The 20,607-nt window shown below is 48.7% G+C and overlaps 1 protein-coding gene across 1 annotated transcript; it reads left to right on the forward strand.

Moving 5' to 3' along the window:
* The first annotated feature begins 633 nt into the window (after positions 1–633).
* FAM107A (family with sequence similarity 107, member A) lies at positions 634–14,663 on the forward strand. The gene is made up of 4 exons (XM_009892525.1): positions 634–697; positions 9,354–9,528; positions 13,191–13,347; positions 14,530–14,663. Exons 1-4 carry the CDS (start codon positions 634–636, stop codon positions 14,635–14,637), a joined length of 504 nt encoding a protein of 167 aa, XP_009890827.1. The 3' UTR covers positions 14,638–14,663.
* Positions 14,664–20,607: the final 5,944 nt, after the last annotated feature.

A 20,607-nucleotide genomic window follows, 5' to 3' on the forward strand; every position in this document is an offset into this window, starting at 1 on the left:
GGGACCGTGCAGCAGTTGGTAGATGACGGGGTGTTGCAACACGCCGGGGAATAATCACGATAACTCGAGCGGTTGCCCTGGTGCCGGGCTTGGCTGTTGCAGTGGTTGCTAAAGAGAGTGGGCGTGCGGCTTCCTCTGGGGCGATCTGATTTCTCCGGGAGCATGGTTAAGGCACGTTTAGGAGAAATTGTCCTCCGTGGAGCAAGGACGCAACCTCTCCGCCGGCAGCAGCGGCCGTGCTGCTCGGGCGCCTGGGCACGCACAGAGCTGTTTGCTTTGGGGGGAAAAAACGATTAGTTTGTTCCTCTGTCCTGGGAAAACATCGTCTGGCAACGAAGAGCAAAGGCAGCAAGTTTTCAGGGCAGCAGAGGGACCTTTGGGGACAGCACTGAGAAGCGGGCAAGGCCACCAGCTGCTGCCGGCCGAGCTCCAGCCCTCGGTGGGGTCCCCGTGGGCTGACGAGAGCGGCGGGGAGGGAGCGCCAGTGCGGCGGCCGCCTCCACGTGACCCTCCGTCCCTGCTCCCACCGGAGAGACCGGGCAGGAGCCAAGAAGCTTCATCGGACCCAGCCAAAAAGTCACGCAGGCGCTAGCACAGCCGGGCAGAAGCAGCAGCCTCAGCCCCTGCAGCCTCATGTCGTGGGGTGCGGGGCAGCACCTGCCCCCTGGGCTCCCCAGGGCCACACTGCGGAAATCAGGTAAGCCCAGAGCCCCCCGAGCCACCCCGGGGTGTTCCTGCGTCTCTGCCCGCTCCCCGCTGCAGGGACGGGCTGCTGAGCCCCCACGGGATCAGTCTGCACTGTGTATGTGTTTACGCACAGGTGACTTTGGACCCTGTTTTAAATTTTGTTTGAGATATTGTGTTACTCTAATACTTCAGTAGCTGGTTGAGAACCTGCCCTTCTGCTTCTGCCTTTCAAAACAGACCCATATCCTGCAAGAAATTCTGCAAGCAAACCCATGCTCTGCTTCAAACCTTCTGGGAGAGGCATTGGGCTGGACAGGGGACTCAATCGCTGCAAATCAGCATGGGAGGATTTTCTCTGTATTCAACAAAATACCTTTGAGATACCTTAAAACATTCATTAATGATTGATATGCGTCTCTGTGATAGGCAGGCAAATGCACAGAGCAAATATTTGATGAAATATCAGAAGTAAGTTTGCAATTATCGAGAAAGACTGCTAAGCATCTGTCACTGCTTAACAAAACTAAACAAGCCGCTCCGCGTGCCGCTTGCAAAAGGCACGGGGGCTGAGGTCCCTTGGTGACTGCTAACAGAGTGGCATCCCAGCCTTGTTATTGTTGCTTATCACAGTCCGAGGTAATTAAATGAAATGATTAACCAGCACACCCAAGCCTGCCTGCCTGCAGGCAGAGGGCAGCTTGCTGCTGCCTGATGGTACGAGCATTTACAGCATTAGCCAACACAAAACAGGGTACCAGTAACTTCTGCACACCAGACAGCTCAGCTAGCCCCAAACCTGGTGGGATTTCTCTCTTCCAAACACATGTGTGTGAGTGCAAAGCTCAGCGGGTGACCGTGGTGACACACGGGGTCCTTTACGTTTGGGGTGATTGTAGCTGGCGGTGTGTGAGCAGCCCGGGCTGAGCCGGTGCCCACTCTGTGTCCCTCCCGTGTGGGTGCAGCACTGGTGTAAATGGGGGACCGCGGCCTCACAGGCTGCAGTGCTGGCACTGTGCTTGGCAAGGGTGAGCAGGACTGGGGGCACTGGCTGGACTGGGGAGACTGGCTATACTGGTGGGAGAACACTGTCTGTACTGGTGGGGAGCACTGGCTGTACTGGTGGGGAGCATGGATTGTACTGGTGAGGAGCACTGGCTATACGGGTGGGCAGCTCCATCCCCAGCATGTGCTCAGCAGAGGCAGATGCAGGAACAGTGGTGACGTGACAGCAGTGCCGGGAGCTGCATGGCCGTGTCCCCCTGCTCTGTTCTACTTTTCCATTAGGGTTTTCTTTCCTTTTCCAAACCCACGACCTCGTGGGGTTTATTCCTGAAGGCCAGGGCTGAGCGAAGGTGAGGGGACCCGGGGTGTGCACGCCTGCTGCCCCGAGGCAGCCACCCGATAGCTGGGAACTGCTTCCCACAGCAGCCACATCGAGTTACATTCACCCCATTGCATTATAAATACCAGAATTAGCCTTGCTTAATTATTTAAAACTATAGATTAAAAGCAGACAAAGGCTCTTTGCCTCCTTTCCGGAGCACACGTATCATTTATCAGTGATACGGTCGCCTGGTGACAAGCAAGGGGGAGTGTGCCAGGTCCATTGGTATGAGATGCTCCGGAGCTGCTGGAACAGCAGGAACCAGAGGAGAGAAAAATCACAGTGAGGATGGGAGCTGGTACCACCTTGCCCTGGAAAGGTAACGATTAGTATCTGCCAATCTTTGGGCTCACCATATTATTATTATTATTACTGTTATTATCATCATCATCATTATTATTATTAACATCATCATCATTCTTAACATCATCATCATCCATCACCAGGGCAGTAAGCCACAGCAGACATTAAGTTAATGTGAAGGAATGACAGGTATTTTGTTCCAGGCTCAGCTGCGTAACAGCGACGCAGGGATTAGTTGGGGAGTTAAGGCGCATTTTGCGGGCTCGGCTGCGGCGACTCACCCATGGAAGGGTTTCCAGGCACTGTGAGCCTCCCCTCGGTGCCCCTCTCTGCCCAGAACCTACCAATCACACAGAAAGTGGCTTCCAAAAGAAAGTGCCCGGCTTTGAGGTCAAACCACTTGTCCTCCCAGCAGCAGATCCTCCACAACACAGTTGCACACCCGAAAGCTGCTGTCACCACACAAAGCTTTGGGGGTCACAGAGACCGACACGCAGTTGTTTCCCTCCTCCATAATGCCAACCCCAGCTATTCTGTGTTTCTAAAATGCAATTAAATAACGGTAGGAAAATCATGCAAATTAGCAAATGCCATCAATTCAGGAATCCAAAGCAAAAGGCAAACTTTCAGCTTCATTCTTTGTAGGACGTACCACACAGAGTAACCTTTTCTGCCATTACACTTTCATGAGAAAAGCTGTAGGGCCAAACTCCAGCTCCACTTCAGACAGCATTGACTGAATGTTCATGCTCTAAAATGAAAAGAAAAAAAAAAAAAAGTTAACTTCTAGTTAATAGGTAGAAGTGTGCACGTACCAGTGCTTAAAAGGAACTGAGGCTAGTTTATACATCCCATGCACCTCCACCTGCACACGCAAACCCTTGCAGGGTGTGAGGACAGCCTCGTTCCTCTCAGCCGTCCCAAGGAGGGGTGTTAGGGATGGTACTCTCATCCTGGGGAAAGGAGGGCTCCCCGTGGAGCAGACGCCATCGGGGCTGTAGCCCAGAAAAGGGAAGGTTCCCCCCATGAATGTAGTTAAACCTGTCAGAAACTCACATTATTTCCCAGGCTCACATTACTTGTGTAAAGAGCTTTAAACTAGCGGATTGAGTGTGTTGGTTTTGCAGTCTCCTTACTCACAGGATGTTTATGATCAGCTTCTTTCAGCAGCCCTTTATTAGTCTGTTGGTTCTTTAAAAAAAAAAACCTCATTCATGAATAAACCCCAGGCATCCAGAAAACCAGAGGTTCTTCTCTGTAGCCACAGTTTTAAGTGATCGTTTCTGCCTGGGAAATGGTCCCTTAGTTCAGCGGTTTTACAAACCCAGATCCAGAACTCTGACCCTGAGCATCCCGAGGTTTTTGTCCGGTCTCATCCCTTCTACCAAGTAACAGGGTTTCTCAGAATTACAAACAGTAATATCCTCTGAACCTGGAACCCATTCCCAGAATAACACCTTCTGCCTGTTTTTATGCGGATGGCATTTCACAGAGGCCCATTCTCTGCTCAGAAAGCAATTCCCATACAATATTTTTTACAAAAGCAGTTTGGCCATCTTCTGCCCCTATTGACAAACCTCTGCTGAGATGCTCTAGCGGGAAAACAAGTTCCCAAATGACACAGGCAGCAGAAATAAAAAGACTGCGAACTCTGTTCACTTTGTACATACCAGCTAAAACTAAATGCTGACCTGTGCTGCAGGAGACAGCATCAACAGCTTTGTGAGTTAGGGATGCTGAGAACCAAAAGGGCATCGCTGCACAGGGCAGGGCACGCTGCAGAGCGGGGCTGCCTATGGAGCTGAAGGAAGAGAAACTGTGCTCGCAGCTGGTGTGGAAAAGGGCTGGTGATGCGCAGAGGACAGCGAGTGGGTCACAGAGGGGCAGGAGGCCAAGGAGAGCTTGGCAAAACAAAAGTCAAGGGTGAGGAGGCATTTCCCATGAAAACCTGCAAAAAGCAGCTGAACACTGATGTCCTGCTGCACTCTCCATTCTCCTATACAGTCGCAAGTCGAGAGGCGCTGGGTAGGAGCCCAGACCTCCACCCTGCAGCTCTCTAAACCCGACAGCTATGGATTAATTTTCTTTTCAATCTCTTTTATTTTTCCCCTTGTGAAGAATGGCTGGAGCCAGGCAGGCAGCTGTAAGCAGAGCTGCACCCCTCTGGTTACCTGCCCTTTCCAGGCCCGTTAATCCCCTTAACATTCCTGGGGATTATTTCCACCCCGACAGGACGGTGAAGCAGGCTGCCAGCGACAGCGCAGGGAGCAGCGCACGGTCCCGACACAGAGGGGCTCACAGAGCAACCCACCACGGAGACACCACTCGCTTAATCCTAAATAAACGCCGTGTGAAGGGCATCTCCTTTGAGTGAGGGAAAACCAAAAAGCAGCAGCAGCAAAGGGAAGCACAGCTTGGCTCCAGCCGTGGCCAAGCCCCCATGCCTGACGCCTGTCCCTGGGCATGAGCCAGTTCTCCTCCTCCTCTCCAGGAACAGGCTGAAACCTTTCTCCTTGCCCTGGGCTGCACAAAAGCCACACAGCACCCTAAGCTGCACACCGTTTTACATTCCCAGTAGGGTATATTTAACCTATTATTTGCAACATTCAGGTTTTCAAAGGCATTTAATGTTGCACCAAAACTGCCCGATACCCCATTCCCCAAAAGATTGGGGCTGTGCATAATCAGAAACACAATTTGGTCCAGGATTACAGACTCACAATTTTATCGCAAGTCTCCCAGGATCTGGGGGATTCATAAGCATTTCCAGGGAGTTTGAGTGAGAATTTGGGCTTTGCTGTAGGTCAGAACAGACCAAGACATTAAAATGTCATTTTTCTCCCCTAGCCAGTCCCACACCCTGGGGCAGGAGGGTGGTCAGTCTCTGCACCGTCTCAGAGATGCTGAATATTCCCTGTGGGGTCTCCTAGAAAACTCACCAAGACTGAGAGCTCCTTGCACAGCTACGACTGGGAGAGGAGATAGCCCACGCGTGAAGTCCAGTGGTCCTGGCCTCCTCTTTCAGGCACACTTGCTTTTCGCTTACAGAAAAGATGCTGGGAAACGTACCTTTCCTAGAAAGCCTCAGGCTTCTAGAAATAAGGAAAGGGAAAATATGTAAAAGCAAGCAAAAGACAGAGTGTGTCGAAGCAAACACAGCTACTTTTTATAAGCAACACTCCGAAGCAGATCTATTTAAAAGGTCAAGCTGTCTTTCTGAGCAAAGCAGAGGATATTAAAATGCACATGTATTTTTTTTTGTTTGTGTCTTGCCAAGAACAATATAAAAATGTCTAACACCTTTTGCTGATTTATGACGGTGGCCAAGGAGGTGCCAGAGCAGAGCCTTGTTCATTGATCTATGGCTGAATCATGCAAAAACAGACATCCTGCTGTAAATCCACTGCAGAGACCTGGCTTGATTTACACCTCCAGCACTATAAATAATGACAAAAAGCAGCCTGATAGCAGTCTGTCTCCCCTTACACAGACATGAATTACATCAGGTCTTGAAGATGATAGATCTACTCCACGAGAAACATTTTGCACTGGGTCCCTATCTGCCAACCTGCAGGAGAAAAGATGCCCCGTCCTCACTCCCAGCATAACGCCAAGCTGTGTTTCAGGCTCACCAGTATTTTTATATTCTCATTTTTCTTTTTCTGCTCAATGCAAATGAAGACATTCCCTGAATTGTTCCAGACTAAGGTCTTCTGAAGGTTTAAAGCGCTGTTCTTGTAGTGAGGTTCAAGGTTCCTTTCAGTCCCAGTCAGGGACAAGGTCAGGGCTTTGGCTTTGTCCCCAGGGCAGCAGTATGGACACTCACTGGAAGCCAAACCCTCAAGGTCAGTGACTGCACACCCCTAGGCACATCTGGCACAGTGAAAACCAACCTCAGAGCTACTTGCTGTGTCCTGCGTCGTCCCTCCCCCCCCCCCCCCCCCCCATTTATTTTTCAGGCAAATTACACTCATTGTGAGGACTTTTGCATGCTGATTTAACAGCCGACTGGCCAGAAATGCTTCCAGTTGGTTTCAATTCCTCCCACTCCTTCCTTCCCAGTATTTTCTCCTTTTCTACTACTTTCAAGGAAAAGTTCCCCATCTGCCTTCAGTAAATGGGTTGATAAATTGCTGGTTCTTTGCAAGCCTCAGCCACTGAAAATCATATTGCTGCAGTCTGGAAATAATCACATTAGCCAATTCTAAACCTCCAGGCGTCCACCTTTGGGGTGGTCCCCCAAAATGCTGTGTAAGCTGGGGCTCCCCCAAGGGTGGGGGAGGCTTCCCTGATCATCCTGGGTGTCTGAGGGATGGAAACGCTACAAGACCAAACTGAAGGGCTGGATGACACCTTGCAATGGCATTGCACACTACCAGGCATTAGCTCTATATGGATGTGGGGACAGTCTGACCCAAGCGAATCCCCTGGGGTCTGGGTTTTGGAGGTTGGGAAGAAGGGACTCCCACTCCTGAGATGCAAAAGGAAACCCATACATCATGGAGGCAGGGGGAAACAGTCCTTTATAAGTGACGGTGTTGCACCAGTGCCCCACGAGCCAGTATAGCTTAGCGTCAGGGCCCAAGAGCTGCTTGGTATAGAAAAAAAGCACCAAAGTCACTAGAGTTACAGCCATTTACAGCATCCAGGTTGGTCCTTCAGGCTTGGTTGGCTGCGTAATCCTTCCACACTTGCAGCTCGCTGCGTTATCCCCTAGCAGAGCACAACAGGCGGATTTCAGATGGACAAATCCAAGACTGATACGCCCCAGCCCTTCTCCTGCTGTGCGGCAGGATTTGGTACCCAGCACACAAGCAAACGCAGGAATCTCTCTGTCGCCGGATGTGGCAGCTCTGGTCTATGACAGCACAGAACAGTGGGAAAAGGGTGATACAGTGACACTGAGGCTAGTCTGTTAGTACAGACAAAAATGTACTAGTTAGTACTGTCCAAAAATGGTGTTTTCATGAAAAACAGTTGGCATTTTATTTAAGCAATGGAGACAGAGCTTGCTTGAAGAATGAAGACATTGCTTTGTCATTTGAAATAGAAGCCCATCCATTTAATTCACACCAAAACAAACCTTTGGTTTTGTACCTTCCTTCCTTGTCTTTTGTCTCTTTTCCTGTGAAAAAAAAAAAAAAGACCAAAAAAGGGAAGAAGTAAAAGAAGAAAAAAAGTGAAGCAACTTTACCCTAATGAAAACCTGACTGCTTTCTCATTGTTCAAAACCTGGCTTTCATCTAACAAAAATTAGCCATGAAATTCCGCTGCCTTAACCCTTGGCTGTTCTTCAGTCCAGAAGTAAAAGAAGAAAAAAAGTGAAGCAACTTTACCCTAATGAAAACCTGACGTGCTTTCTCATTGTTCAAAACCTGGCTTTCATCTAACAAAAATTAGCCATGAAATTCCGCTGCCTTAACCCTTGGCTGTTCTTCAGTCCCTGCATCCCTCTGGGAGGCAGTGCTGAGCCCCCAGTTCCATCCTCTGGAGTCCGGCCCCGCAGGGGTTTGAGTCAGCCTGGCACTTGCCATCAAACATCAAACCACGCCACCTTCCCCCTCTGCCAGCAGTGATGTATGATCCTAGAGGAAAATAATTTGATACAAGAAATGACTGGTTCCAGCTTCCAAGCACCCTTTAAATATGTACCGAACTATTCACCCCAATTACACTCATGTAATGGGCTCTGATTTGTTTTTCTTTGTTCCCAAAGCAGTAGGGCCCTGGCCACATTAACATTCAATGAGAAGTTGTTTGATATTGAATCATTCCTTCAGCAGTATTATTCCTTACACAATTCTGTTTGATTGCAATCCACTTTACATTTTATAAGTACTTACTGACTATGAAAGAATGACCTAGTCTGCTTTCTCTTGCCTTTTTTTATTGATTTCTCTTTTTAAAGGGTTTTTTTCCTTTTATACATGAGATTGCAATAAGAGAAAGAGGCAACATTACTGAACAACTGTTTTCTTTGCTGCTCCACCAACTCATATAACTTCACACTAGGCCCCCAAAAATACTATAATAACAAGACACTTGCAGACATGGAGCTGCCTACACCCTTTTCCTGGGACTTTTTGTTCTTACTGGTAAACTTCCAAATTGTTCAAGTGAATAGTCAGGAATAAATTGCTCTTTCTGAGCTCCTGATTAGAGCGTACACTGAATAATTGCAGGCAGCCCCACTGTGCTCTGCATTTAAAGACACAGCCCACCTCATGCAGTTTGTCTTATAACCTGTGCTTTGCACTCACTTTGTATAGGGTTTTTTGTAAAGGAGAAATGTAGAGCACTTGGAAAATACCAACAGTGAACATGCCCTGTGGTTTGCCTGAAATCCAAGCTGCCGTCACTTCCGAAACAGTGGGCTCTTGTTCTTACATCCAGAACATACCAATTATTACAGCACGACCACATACTGCATGGGCAAACTATGCTTTTCTTGGCATTGGGCTCAATCCTGATTATTAGGCCCGCAGAATATCAGCAAAATCTTTCCTTGACAAGAGGTCTCAGATACAGCATCTCTTCCTCAGGCCCATGTTTCAGCAGCCCCTCAAATCCCACAGCATCCCCTTGTGCTAAAGGACCGATGGCCTCGGCCACGATGACCAAAGCAGCGGCTCGGCACAGTCCACATCCAAGGCTGTTTCCAGTTTTAGTTAGACCTATTTTGCATTAATTAATCCTTGGCACTAAATGCTGCAGCCACTGAAGTGAGCGGCTGGCAAGTAATTTCAGTGATCTAATTAATATGTGTCTCATCAACAACGCAAAGGGAATATTTTTTAAAACCTCTAAAAAACCCACACCAGCACATGGAGGCACGTGCACGCAGACACTGACACGGGTGCCGAGCAGCAGGGGCAGGCACCATCTCTCCTCTGTCTTGCCCAGGGAAGGAGAACTCCACTGGGTTCCCACACCACAGCAGGGTGAGTCTGCTCATGTGAACACCTCTCTTTTCTTCCAGCATCCATGTACACTGAAATACAGCGGGAGCGACCAGACAGTGGGAATATCCTGACTCACCCAGACTACATAGATGGAAACCCAGACCTCATCAAACCTAAAAAGCTCCTAAATCCTGTAAAAGCCTCGAAGAGCCACCAAGAGCTACACAGAGAGCTGCTGATGAACCACAAAAGGTAAGAGGAGGTCACAGCCTGCACTTGCAAACAAACACCATGTAAAACTTGCTGTAGTCCTTTCCTCTTTTCTCTGATACAATGCTTTTTTAAAAAACAAAAGCAGAATGAAAAGCCCCTTGCTCTGCCATCCTGAAGCATCGGCTAGCACTTTTTGGAGCTGCTCGCTATTTCCACCCACTTCAAGCCACAAGCGCTGGAAGATGTGAGGCATCCCTGCAGCCTCCTTCTCAGTGTCCTGTGCGTGTTTTCTCCCTGGCCCTGTTTTTTCTATCTATCTCCATCACTGACTTGCCAAGTCCCCAGCAATGCGCACCCTTCCTGTGCGCTTTAAGGTCAATCCACAGGCAGCAAGAGCTGCAGGCTGGATGGAACCATTGAAAAGTTGGGATAGCATCAGTGTGAGATCTGCTATACAAGGAAAAGGCTAGTCACTGTCTCCCAAAAAATCAAATGAGTTAAGATAAGCTAGAATTCACATCCCTGATTCCCTACCCCATCACCCCAATTTAACTGTTTGGGGGTACAGATACACCATCATCATAATGACACCAGGGACTAAGAACCTATAACATCATTATTTTGCAGCAACTGTCTGAACATCAGTGCAGTAAAAGCATATTCAGTTCAGAGCCTTTTTAGCACAGCAAGAAATCTGCTGGTTTGATATTGACATTTTCTGAATACCCTGAAATATTCCGACACGATATCACTTTGACCATCTAATTAAAAGGAGCACAGCCTCTGTTCAAAAGGACTACAGCCATTATGAGAACCAGACACATATTAATTCAGCAAACAATCAAGCCTGCCAGCAGGGTGCATTAATCAATGCTGGCACTGGCTGGGCTTGGGTTTGATTTGATTTTCACAGAATCATAAGAATTACAGGGACCGTGCCCAGGTCTTTCTCCAGCGTCAAGGCAGAGGTAACTATACCAGCCAGGTATTTTTAAAACTCTCTGGTTTGAGAGTGACCATATCCTGCCTAGTGACACTGCTCAGTTTAAAGTTTCACCCACCAGCATTGGCTTTGATCTCACAGAATGTTATTCCAGTCTAAGCATGGTGGACCAAAGCATCAAGAAATACCTGCAACGGAGGTAGTGGAGATGAATGGCGGCAGACAAGGTACAGACCCCGCAGCACCAGGCTGAGCTGAACTTCAAACTTGCAAATACAAAGTGCGTTATCACTTTGTACTCGAGTCCTGTGCCTGCGACCATGATGTATCCACGTGTGCCATCAGATGCTGGCAGGAGGCAGCCCCATCACAGCCATCCTGTATCTCCTGACCGCTCTCATTTTAGTCCTGTACATCTCAGGAATCAATTTAAACCTGCTTCGGCTCTGGCCTGCCTAATATTTTTCACCAAATATGTGAAACAAACTCTACTGCAAACAATAATCCATCATCGCTGGTTTCTTGTCACTCTCGAATCCACCCGTTTTGCTTCCTGCTACATGTTACTATAGGGTGAAAGAGGGGAGAAGGGAAGAGAGAAGGATCTAGCACTTGCTCCTGTTTCTGCTTTGCTGTTGGTTTTTCCCCTTAAGCAGCAGGGAAAAGCAACTGAAATAAGCAGCTTGTGCCACAAAACCCTTATCTTAGTCAACACCTCTGGGTACTAACAACACAGGCTGATTAAATCAAAGAGTAGTAACAAATCCACAGGCAATATTGCTAGCTGTGTCTCCAACAAGCCAAGGCAGGTTTTGCCTCTCTCAAGCCTTGGGAAAAGCATCTCCGCAATATCTGAGTTCTTCCTGACTTGAAAAAAACATCATGAAAGCTCTGGGGCCAACGCTCTAGCTACCTTCGCTGATGCTGCCCTGAACTTTGTCCCACCATAAAGCAAAAAAACAGAAATAACACCAGGAAGCATCATTAAATGTGGCACTGGAAGGATGCGAGCACTGGTTCCCAGCCATGCTGTGACAGCACAGAGGTTTGCTGCATCTGGAAAGCATTTCCCTCTCCTGCCTGCCAGTTCAATTTCTCACTATGTGAGATACCACCTCAGTGTCCACCACCCTGCCAAGGAAGCTCGGTAGTCCACAGGATTTGATGTCTTTGCTTTCAAATGACCTTAGCAGAAACCAACCACCCTTCAATCAACAGAAACCTCCCAGTGCTGAGGATGAGCTTTGCATTAATAGTGCACACCAACCTGCCATGGCCTGGGCAAGCCCTCAGCACAGACATGGGGAGGTCCCCACCTCACCTCAAAACAGACCTTCACCCACAGGAACACCACACACCCCATATTTTACAATGGGACTTGTAAATACTCTCAGCCCATTGAGTTAAATGAGTATTAAACCCAGCCCACTAAAGTGGTCAGGCCCCACTCCTTCTGTGCGACAGCTATGAGGTCTTCAACTCCTTCCCATCTTCTAACGTAAGATTACTTACATTCCAGCTGCTGTTGCAGAAGATAGCCTGCGTAAATGCAGCCTCGACCACTTCTTAATAATCTGTTCTTCAGCGACACAAAACTCTGTGCAGTTGCAATAAAGTCTCCTGAAATTCAGCAAATGTTCAACTTCCCAGCAGCTTCAGGTTTTTGCTTCTCTTGACAAGGACTCAGCGGGACAGAGAGTCACTGCTTTTAGTGATTTAAGCCAGGAAGCTGATGTATTTTACAAAGGCAGATTCCTCTTGTCATGGAGATGAGTTGGTCTCTGGAAGGGCAGGAATTGTCCCACAACCATGCAGGAGCACATCTGGACTTGTTCCGCATTCACCCACAGCCCTACATGTCCGTAACTACTCCTGTGCTCCTAGGGGGACAGAAGCTGATGGGAAGGTGGCCAGGGTCAGCTGCAGGAGGTAAATCTTAGTGTCTAACTTCAGGCATGGCAATATTCAAAGTGTTAGATTTCTGAAATTTGTTTGGAGAACTTTTTTCATCTCTTTATCATGTATTTATGGCTCACCTGCATGTCCTTGCCGTGTCTCCTTTATGGTGATCCCACCCATCACAGAACGGGGCTTGGAGCAGCTCTGCTTTATCTGAGACGCTTCAGGTGGCTGAAGGGGAGCCGAACGCCTGCACGGTCAGCAAACTCTCTGGCTTCCAGCAGAAAAGGACGTTTCATTTTGGCCTCTTGACCCAAACTCTCCATCTCAACAGGGAGATCGCTAGCCCTCAGCTTTGAAGCTAAGCTGGGATGTAACAGGGAGGAAAGCAACTGCCAGGACAATTATTGCAGATCAATGACTACCCCTGCTGGTGGAAAAAAGATCGTCATTATTTAAAATGCCCTCAGTGCTGCTGAAACCACCACTGACATAATTAAAACTAGTTACAGCAGGAGCCAACGGAAGGGGCCATTTCCATACCCGACCCAGAAATCTGTAGCACCTCCGTGTAATGGGATTAGCAAAACTTTGAGCGCCACAGTCCCCGGACACAGACAGCAAACATCGTGCCTGCCCCAGGCAGGCAGCCCGAGGCACCATCCCGCAGTACGGTGCTCCCAGTAACACCGACAAAAACATCCTTGTGGATGGGTTTGTGGACCAGGACTGGTTTGTGGACCAGGTCTCCCATGTTTCCATTTAGGGCCAAGAAGAGTTTTGGGGTTGCTGGGCTGGCAGTGGTTACACCCCAGGGTGTAGGTGCTCCATCCGTGATTTGTCTGCTTTTTATCCACAGAGGCTTGGGCGTGGAGAGCAAGCCAGAGCTGCAGCGAGTACTCGAGCATCGACGGCGAAACCAGCTCATCAGGCAGAAGAAGGAAGAGGAAGAGGCAAAGAAATTGCAATCTCCTTTTGAAAAAGAGCTATTAAAGAGGCACCAGAGGCTGGATCAGGTAGAACTGAGTTTTCGGTCATCCCCAGGTTGTCCTAACCAACCCACACAAGGCACAGACTCCAGGGAAGATGGGCGGGCTGGGGCTCAACCCAAGGTATCGTGTTGCTGCCCCTTCACAAAACAGTGCATCCTTCGCTGCCGCCCCGGGCAGCTGCAGCACCCTCACCGTGGGATTCACCTTGTTTGTACCACCTCGCCCAGGACCCCTCCATGTACCATTGGCCCTGGGTCTCCTCCAGGTCCCATGTGGTGTCCTCAGGGTGTGGCTTCCAGTTCAAAGCACCCCAAATATCATGGGAGCTGTTGCAGCGGCCACTGCAAGGGTGCTCAGGACCCTGGGGTGCAGGATGAGAAGCTGCAGAAGAGCTGGAAGGTGCAAACCCTGCTGCAATCACACCCAAGCTGCTTTTGGGAGCAGTTGCTGGCATGCAGTCTGGCCAAAAATATGCCTGGGGAGAGCAATATCCTGCATGGGCACTTGTCAGCAGCAGAGCCGTGCCCCGGGTGCTCTGCGCCTGCCCTCGCACCCAAACCAGTGCAAGCAGCAAGCAGGCTTGTTGCCACTGAAAATAAAGTCATTCCCTGTCCTACTTGCCAGCATTTGCACTGAAAAAGGATGAAACTAGTTTATTTAATTAATGACATAACAGCTACCTTGCAATAATATTAGCCAAGCCAAGATCCCTTGAAAATCAAAGCCCAGCACTCTCAGAGAAGAACCAGGATATGAAACAAGGCGGTTGAGGGACAGATCCATAAAGACTTTGCATATAAAAGTGAGGCAGTACAACAACTTACCGCCCCCCAGACAATAACCTAATGCTGAAAACTATTCCCAGGCTCACAAGCCTCCTTTGCTGGGAAGGATTCAAGCCTCCTTCTCCCTCGTCCATGCCAGGTCTGAAGTGAAGCACTCCCCTACTTCTCTGCTGGAGATGTTCCTCCCTGGAGTGAAAAAAAAAAAAAAAATTTCAGTTGGCCAGAAAAAGAGACTTGGGGTGAACATGGCTCTGGTGTAATGCTCTGGAAAAAGAGAGCACCAACACGTGCATTGCACACTCACTCAGCTTGGGCAATAATAACTGGACACCCAGCAATAATGAAGCCCACTGCTTTAATGTAGCTAGTGCACTATTGTCCTTTAGCATGCACAGATAACCGTGAGTCTTCTTTCTTACAGTTGGAGAAAGAGCAGGAGAAGCAGGAAGACCATGCACCAGAATTCATTAAAGTCAAAGAAAACCTGAGAAGAACATCAACGGTGACTGGGGATGAGAAAGCAGCGTAGCTTCTACCAAAATCCAACAGGGATCCTACCAAGGCCGGCACTAATACATACATGCTGACATCTCTGTACATGGTGGACATTCATAGCCATATTGTTGGGGCTACTTACAGTTATTAACACTTGCTCCAGTAGAAGGCACAAAAAGGGTTTTCCCACTGTGGAAAAGGTGCAGTATTCACCTAAGAGGTACTCACATGAGGAGATGCAGAGAGAAACGATGTTATTTTCCCCCCGGATTGTGGGTGCACGCTAACCTCCAGCTAACTCTTGGTTAACCCTTGAGACACAGTGACCGTTTAAGCCAAGGCAGTCTGTGGACGGATGGTTTGGGGGACCCCTGCTTCCTCCTGGGGGCAGGCTCACCAGGCGCAGGGTGACAGGAGGGCGGCTGCAGCTGTGGGGAACCTCCTGGAACCCTGGCGTGGTAACTGAAAGGGACAATCTGCATATTACTGAGAACAGCCCAGGTGACCATAACAGCTTTCCCAAGGGTCACTGGTATCACACCAGTGCGCAAGTCAAGCCTGGCTGGGGCTCTGTACCAGCAGCACACCCATACTATTATAAAAATTAACCCCTGTGTGCCCATACCACTGCAGCACAGGCAGACACAACTGTTCTTCACAAGCACATTTAAACTACATTTGAAACGTGTTTGAAAATAGCTATTTAGGTAGCTTCACGCTCAGGCAGAAGATATATTGGACTATACCATCAATGCCCAAAGTGGGAGGTAAATGCTCCGTGCAGAAAGCAAAGGCTGGGTGTTTTCAGCATGGGTGTTCATGGAAGCGTGCAGTGACCAGGCAGCAGATCCCTGTGGATGCAGCAGACAGACAAACTGCTTCTTGCCCTTGGACTACTGAACTTCAGCCTCTCGCCCAGCAGCTGGACACATGCTACCACAGGGACCCACCAAATGTCCTGTGGTTGAGAGGTGGTAATGTGGTAATGCCATACCGGTGTGAGGCTGACACCTGTAGGCACCAGGGGCTATGCGGCATGTAGGTACTGACGCAAAACTATCTGTCAGTGCTTCTCGTCCCCTTTTCCAGAGGTCAGAGACGCCTCATTTCAGTTGCCACCTTGCAAAGCTAAAAATCTTCTTGCTGCTGGTGTATATAGCAAAGCAGCACCACATGCGTTTGCACCATGGATGGACAGAGCCTACCACATTTATGGGGCACCCATGCCCTGAAGTGTCCACATCTAGAGCTAAAATTGCGCCTTCAGGAAGATCCCAGCTTCTTGCTTCTCACATCAGCCCTGATACAAAGCCTCAGCAGCATAACTTACCGACTGCCTTTCAACACTGGCTCTTGAATGGCAAGCCTCAACGGACCTAGTCAGCTGGGAAGGTAATACCTGGTTAAACAATATCTACTATCCACATCTTCAATGGATCCATACATAAAGTAAGGGAAACGGGGCGTTTATCACATATTTATTCAAAACTTACTAATCCATTCCTTAATCTCCCTGGTCCAGTGGGGTGTTTCATTTCAGAGGGTGGTTGCATGACATGGCAGCTCGAGTAAAACATCTGAGCCACACCACGTGTCACGAGCAGTGATACAGGTATGGGGCTTCCACGGGATATTGGACTATAAAAGCCCTTAACTCAGTTTCAGTCCTTGAGAGAACCATCTCACAGCACTGGCTCTGCAGCAGTTTTTAAGCCTCTTACTCATCATGCTTATCCTAAATAAGTTTTTATTTCAGAAATTCAGCACATATGGTCACTGTTAATCAAACAAGATCTGAAAGGATCCATTATGTTCTTTCCAATTTGAAGCTTTGCATATAGGTTATGATTAAAAACATGAGGAAGAAGCAGCATCGACCATTTCTTCAGGCAGGAAAAAAGGCCAAATTTCTCCAAGAAAAAAAAAAGCGTCACTAAGGATGCTTGTACACAGCCATAAAGAATGCTGTATGATACTCCATAGATAACATCCATTTAAATAAGAAGCCAGAAATACCGCGCTGGGGCTTGTGAGGGGTTATGGCACAGATTAAGTAACCTTGATCAAAGAGCTCAAAAAAATTCAGCAAATTAATTTGTAATTTTGCCACAGATGGAAATGCACTCCAGGAGAGGCAATCTGTCGCTCCATATGCACCAGTGAAATCAATGTTACCGGCTCACCCGGGCTGGGACAGGGGCATTTATGCAAGTCCTTGGGTGGGAGCCATGCGGTAAGGTCTGGGTGAGCCGAGCGCTCAGATCAGCAATGAAAAGGTTGAAGGTATTTTGCTGCGGTCTTCTTGAGTATGCAAATATTATCTGGAAAAAAAAAAAATAATAATCAAGGTGTCCCCCTTTTGATGTGGTGTCCACCAAGCACAGAGTGGGGCTGCACATGAACGCAGTCCGGCATTGACAAGGGGTGTCTGGGTCATTTTCAGTGGGTGTCCAGAAAGGAAAGGGAGGGCCAGGTCATACTGTCCTAACTCAGGCTGAGCTAATACAGCCACAAGAAACCCTTCCAGCGGTGGAGAGACAGCAGAAAGCCCTGACCTGACTGTCCACGGGGACCCCGCGGGCTGTGAGCCAGGACCCAGCCGTACATCTGCACACTGGCCCACCAAACTGGCCACAAGCCACCAGCACTGGGAGCTCCCACGGGGATGGGACAGGCTGCAGCATCCCCACCACACACAGCGGGGCACATGGTGCTTCGTCTCCAGGAATAGCTGCAGGCTCCAGCCCTCTGTGATGGCACATAGGAAACGATGCTTTTACTGTTCAAGCCTTGGCTTAAAAACTCACAGCGTTTTCCAACACAGCTTTTCTCACCCCTGCAAACTGATAACCACCTCCCTGGCTGGGCTCAGACCTATACAACCTTCACTGATGCTTTTGTGCTTCATGGTGCAGCAGCATGGAGGTGGCACCTGAAAAAACATCGGTGTAGGCATTACCAGGAAGATTTGGGGGTATCTTTGTGTCTCTTTCTCTTTTAAATTAATTCCTCCCTATGCCCATAAAGCACATTCCTGAATAAACATGGTATATCCAGAAGATACAGACGAAGTATTGATGGAAGACAATTTTTTGCACTGTGTATGTTGCCTATGTGGTATATAGTCTATATTCTGTGTTGGTGTTTATACATTTATATAAAAATATACGTCATGAAACTCTACTTAATTAACTCACACTGTTTAATGTGGACACTTCTGAAGAAATAAACTAAATGATGATTGTATATTTTGCTCTTTTCCACAAGGAACTGAAAAAGCTCCGAGGATACAAGCAGACAACAGCCAAATAAACTGAATGAACATAAAAATCAGTGAAGTCTGACAGCAACTCCTTTGTTAGTGCTGTGTTAACTTACTCATCAACAGGCTGTTTTCATCATCTGCACCCAATGCTGCATTTATTGCTTATCCCCAGACTTCATCACAATTTACTGAAAGTTTAAGGGCACAAAAACTGTGGAATTGGGCTTTGTGCACTGAAACTTCCCATATGTTTGATTTCTAACTGGCCACAGATGCCCACCTGCCTGGCAGGGTAAGACCCACAAGGCCAAGGACATACATTGCCCTTAGATGTAATTCAAAAACTCAGTTTTGAACTGAAAGGTAGTCCTCACACTAGTGAGCTCACTTCATTATTTTTGAACATTTTTAAAGTGTTTTAGCAGCAACAAAAGATCACAATTAAATAGATAAAAAGAGAGGATGGTTCACACGTGTGTGCAGGTCACATACACCGTGCCCCCCGAGAGCCAGGACTAAATCTGAATGCAGCAAAGCAAATGCAAAGGACTTCTCTGTCTCATTAGTGATATCCCTAATGGCAGAGACACCAACTCCCTGCACAGAACAAGGCAGAGATGGTACTTGGATGCATTTCTCTGACACCATGTACCCGCTGGGATTGCCATACTGGGCACACAGCGTTCCCGACCCTCCACATGCTGCGGCACTGGTGTGGGCAGTCAGCTCATCCTTAGGGATGAGGGCACATTGACTAAACCCGTTCTTCGGGTCAGATTTCCAAAACATCTTCCCACCTTGTTGCCACTTATAATCACAGCTGATATGTTCTCCTACCATGGTGGGCTGTGTACCTCATTTCCAGCCACAAACCACACAAAGGGAAACATCTTTGCCAGCGAGTGTGGCCTTTGGTGAGACATGAGACCGGGGAGTCAGGCAGGATGTTGTAAAATGCTTTATCAACCTCTCCCAGCCCCAACCGGTGAGGTTTCGATGGGCTATGGCCCAAGACTGCTTACACCAATCCTACACCTCCTTTCATGCACGGATGCCAAAGGCAGTCTTTCATATTGTGACAGTTCTCCTCTATGGAAGAGAGTAAAAACCAATAGTTTCTGTTCTTTAAAGACAGGCTGCGTTTTAGCTGTGCACAAATTGCTACATTGCCTGGATTTTTCTTACTGCCAGAGCTTTCAATACCAGCTTTGCAATTTATGCAGGTCATGCTGACATCTTTCCCACACACTCACTCCTGAAGTGCCCCCAGACACTTTGCTGCAGTGGCATTTCCTATCACAGAACCCGTATATTTTACTGCCTAATCCACTTGTTACTGCCTCAGAAATTGCAAATTCTGTTTTTCTTCCCCAAGCTAGCAGTACCCTCAGACAGGCCCTGGCCGAACACCCCTTCTCGGGAACTCTCCTCTGCCTACCCTCAGTACTTACGTATATTTAGATCATTTCCCAAAATTATCTAGAACTGCCACAGACTGACCAGTTTTGTATGGATTAGAGCATCCTATGAAACCTGTGAGTCAGACATGATACCAGAGATACCCAGGCTTATGGAAAAGGGGGAAAAAATAACACAATAATTGTGGTGTGTTCCAACTCACCGCAACCAGGGGCTCTTGTGGATTTTGTTGGTTCCCACCATGGCCTCTGAGCTCCCTGGGCACCCCGTGGGCACTGATGTAGCCAGGGGAGGGGGGGGAATTTCCAGTTCCTGCCCAGGAGACACCAGGACAGACTGCAGTGGGGGCAGATTCACAGCTGCCAGAGGCGAAGGCACCACGTAACCTGTGGAAACCCCCCAGCAGGACCCAGCCTGCGAGGCACATCCCCAGTCTCCCAGCTTGCACCCCAAACTGCGGGAAGAGCTGAGGGCAGCGCTGCACCAGAGCCGAGCACGCAGTAACCGAGCTGGGAAAACCTCGAGCGAGTCAAATCCACGGGCAAGGGGCGATGAGAGCCCAAGGGGTTCTCTCCTCCATCCTGAACAGTCTAAGGAAAAAAAAAAAAAAAAGAAAAAAAAGACAAGATTAAAAATACTGGGAGAAGGGCAGGGTGTCACTTTATGGACAGAGCTGGAAGCGCAGCCTCCAACGCACAAATAGCTCGAAATGAGATCAGAAAAATGCCCTTTTTTTTTTTAAATGCAGAGGCTCCAGCCCTTTCGGCAGCGGGAGCTCTGGGATTTTACGCCTCGCAGGCGCCCAGGCCGCTGCCGGCAGAGGTCAGCTCCGGCGCGCCGCCGCGCACACGCAGAAACACCCACGGGCCGGGTCGAGCACCGTTGGCCACGGGGACAAAGTCCCTGCAGCGGGGACGCCGGGAGTGTGGCCGGGGCAAGTAGGCAGCAGCCAGGCGGCTCCCCGAAGGACGCGTGGGACAAGGTACGTGGGGGTTTGCGTTTGCCGTAGCGGACAGACACACAGATTTTTTCTTACGCGGCCTCACGGAAGAGGGAGCTGGCGGCTGAGCCATCCCGGTGCTCCAGCGCTGAGCCCAGAGCTTCTTCGGACAGCCCAAGGGCAGCTCCGGGTTACTCCAATCTCGTGTACTCAGCATGCTGCTTCCAGGCTTTTCTCCCTCCCAGGACAAGACGGCCCCTTGAATTACAGGTCTGAATATTGGAAAAGCAGGAATTAAAAACATGTTTGTAAGACTTTCAAGGGTTTAAATTTTCATGCCGCTAAAAATAGTGTAGGAAGGCATCACATATCACGCTTTC

The sequence above is a fragment of the Charadrius vociferus genome, unplaced genomic scaffold (assembly GCF_000708025.1).
Source record: "Charadrius vociferus isolate BGI_N301 unplaced genomic scaffold, ASM70802v2 scaffold119, whole genome shotgun sequence".
Classification (NCBI taxonomy): domain Eukaryota; kingdom Metazoa; phylum Chordata; class Aves; order Charadriiformes; family Charadriidae; genus Charadrius; species Charadrius vociferus.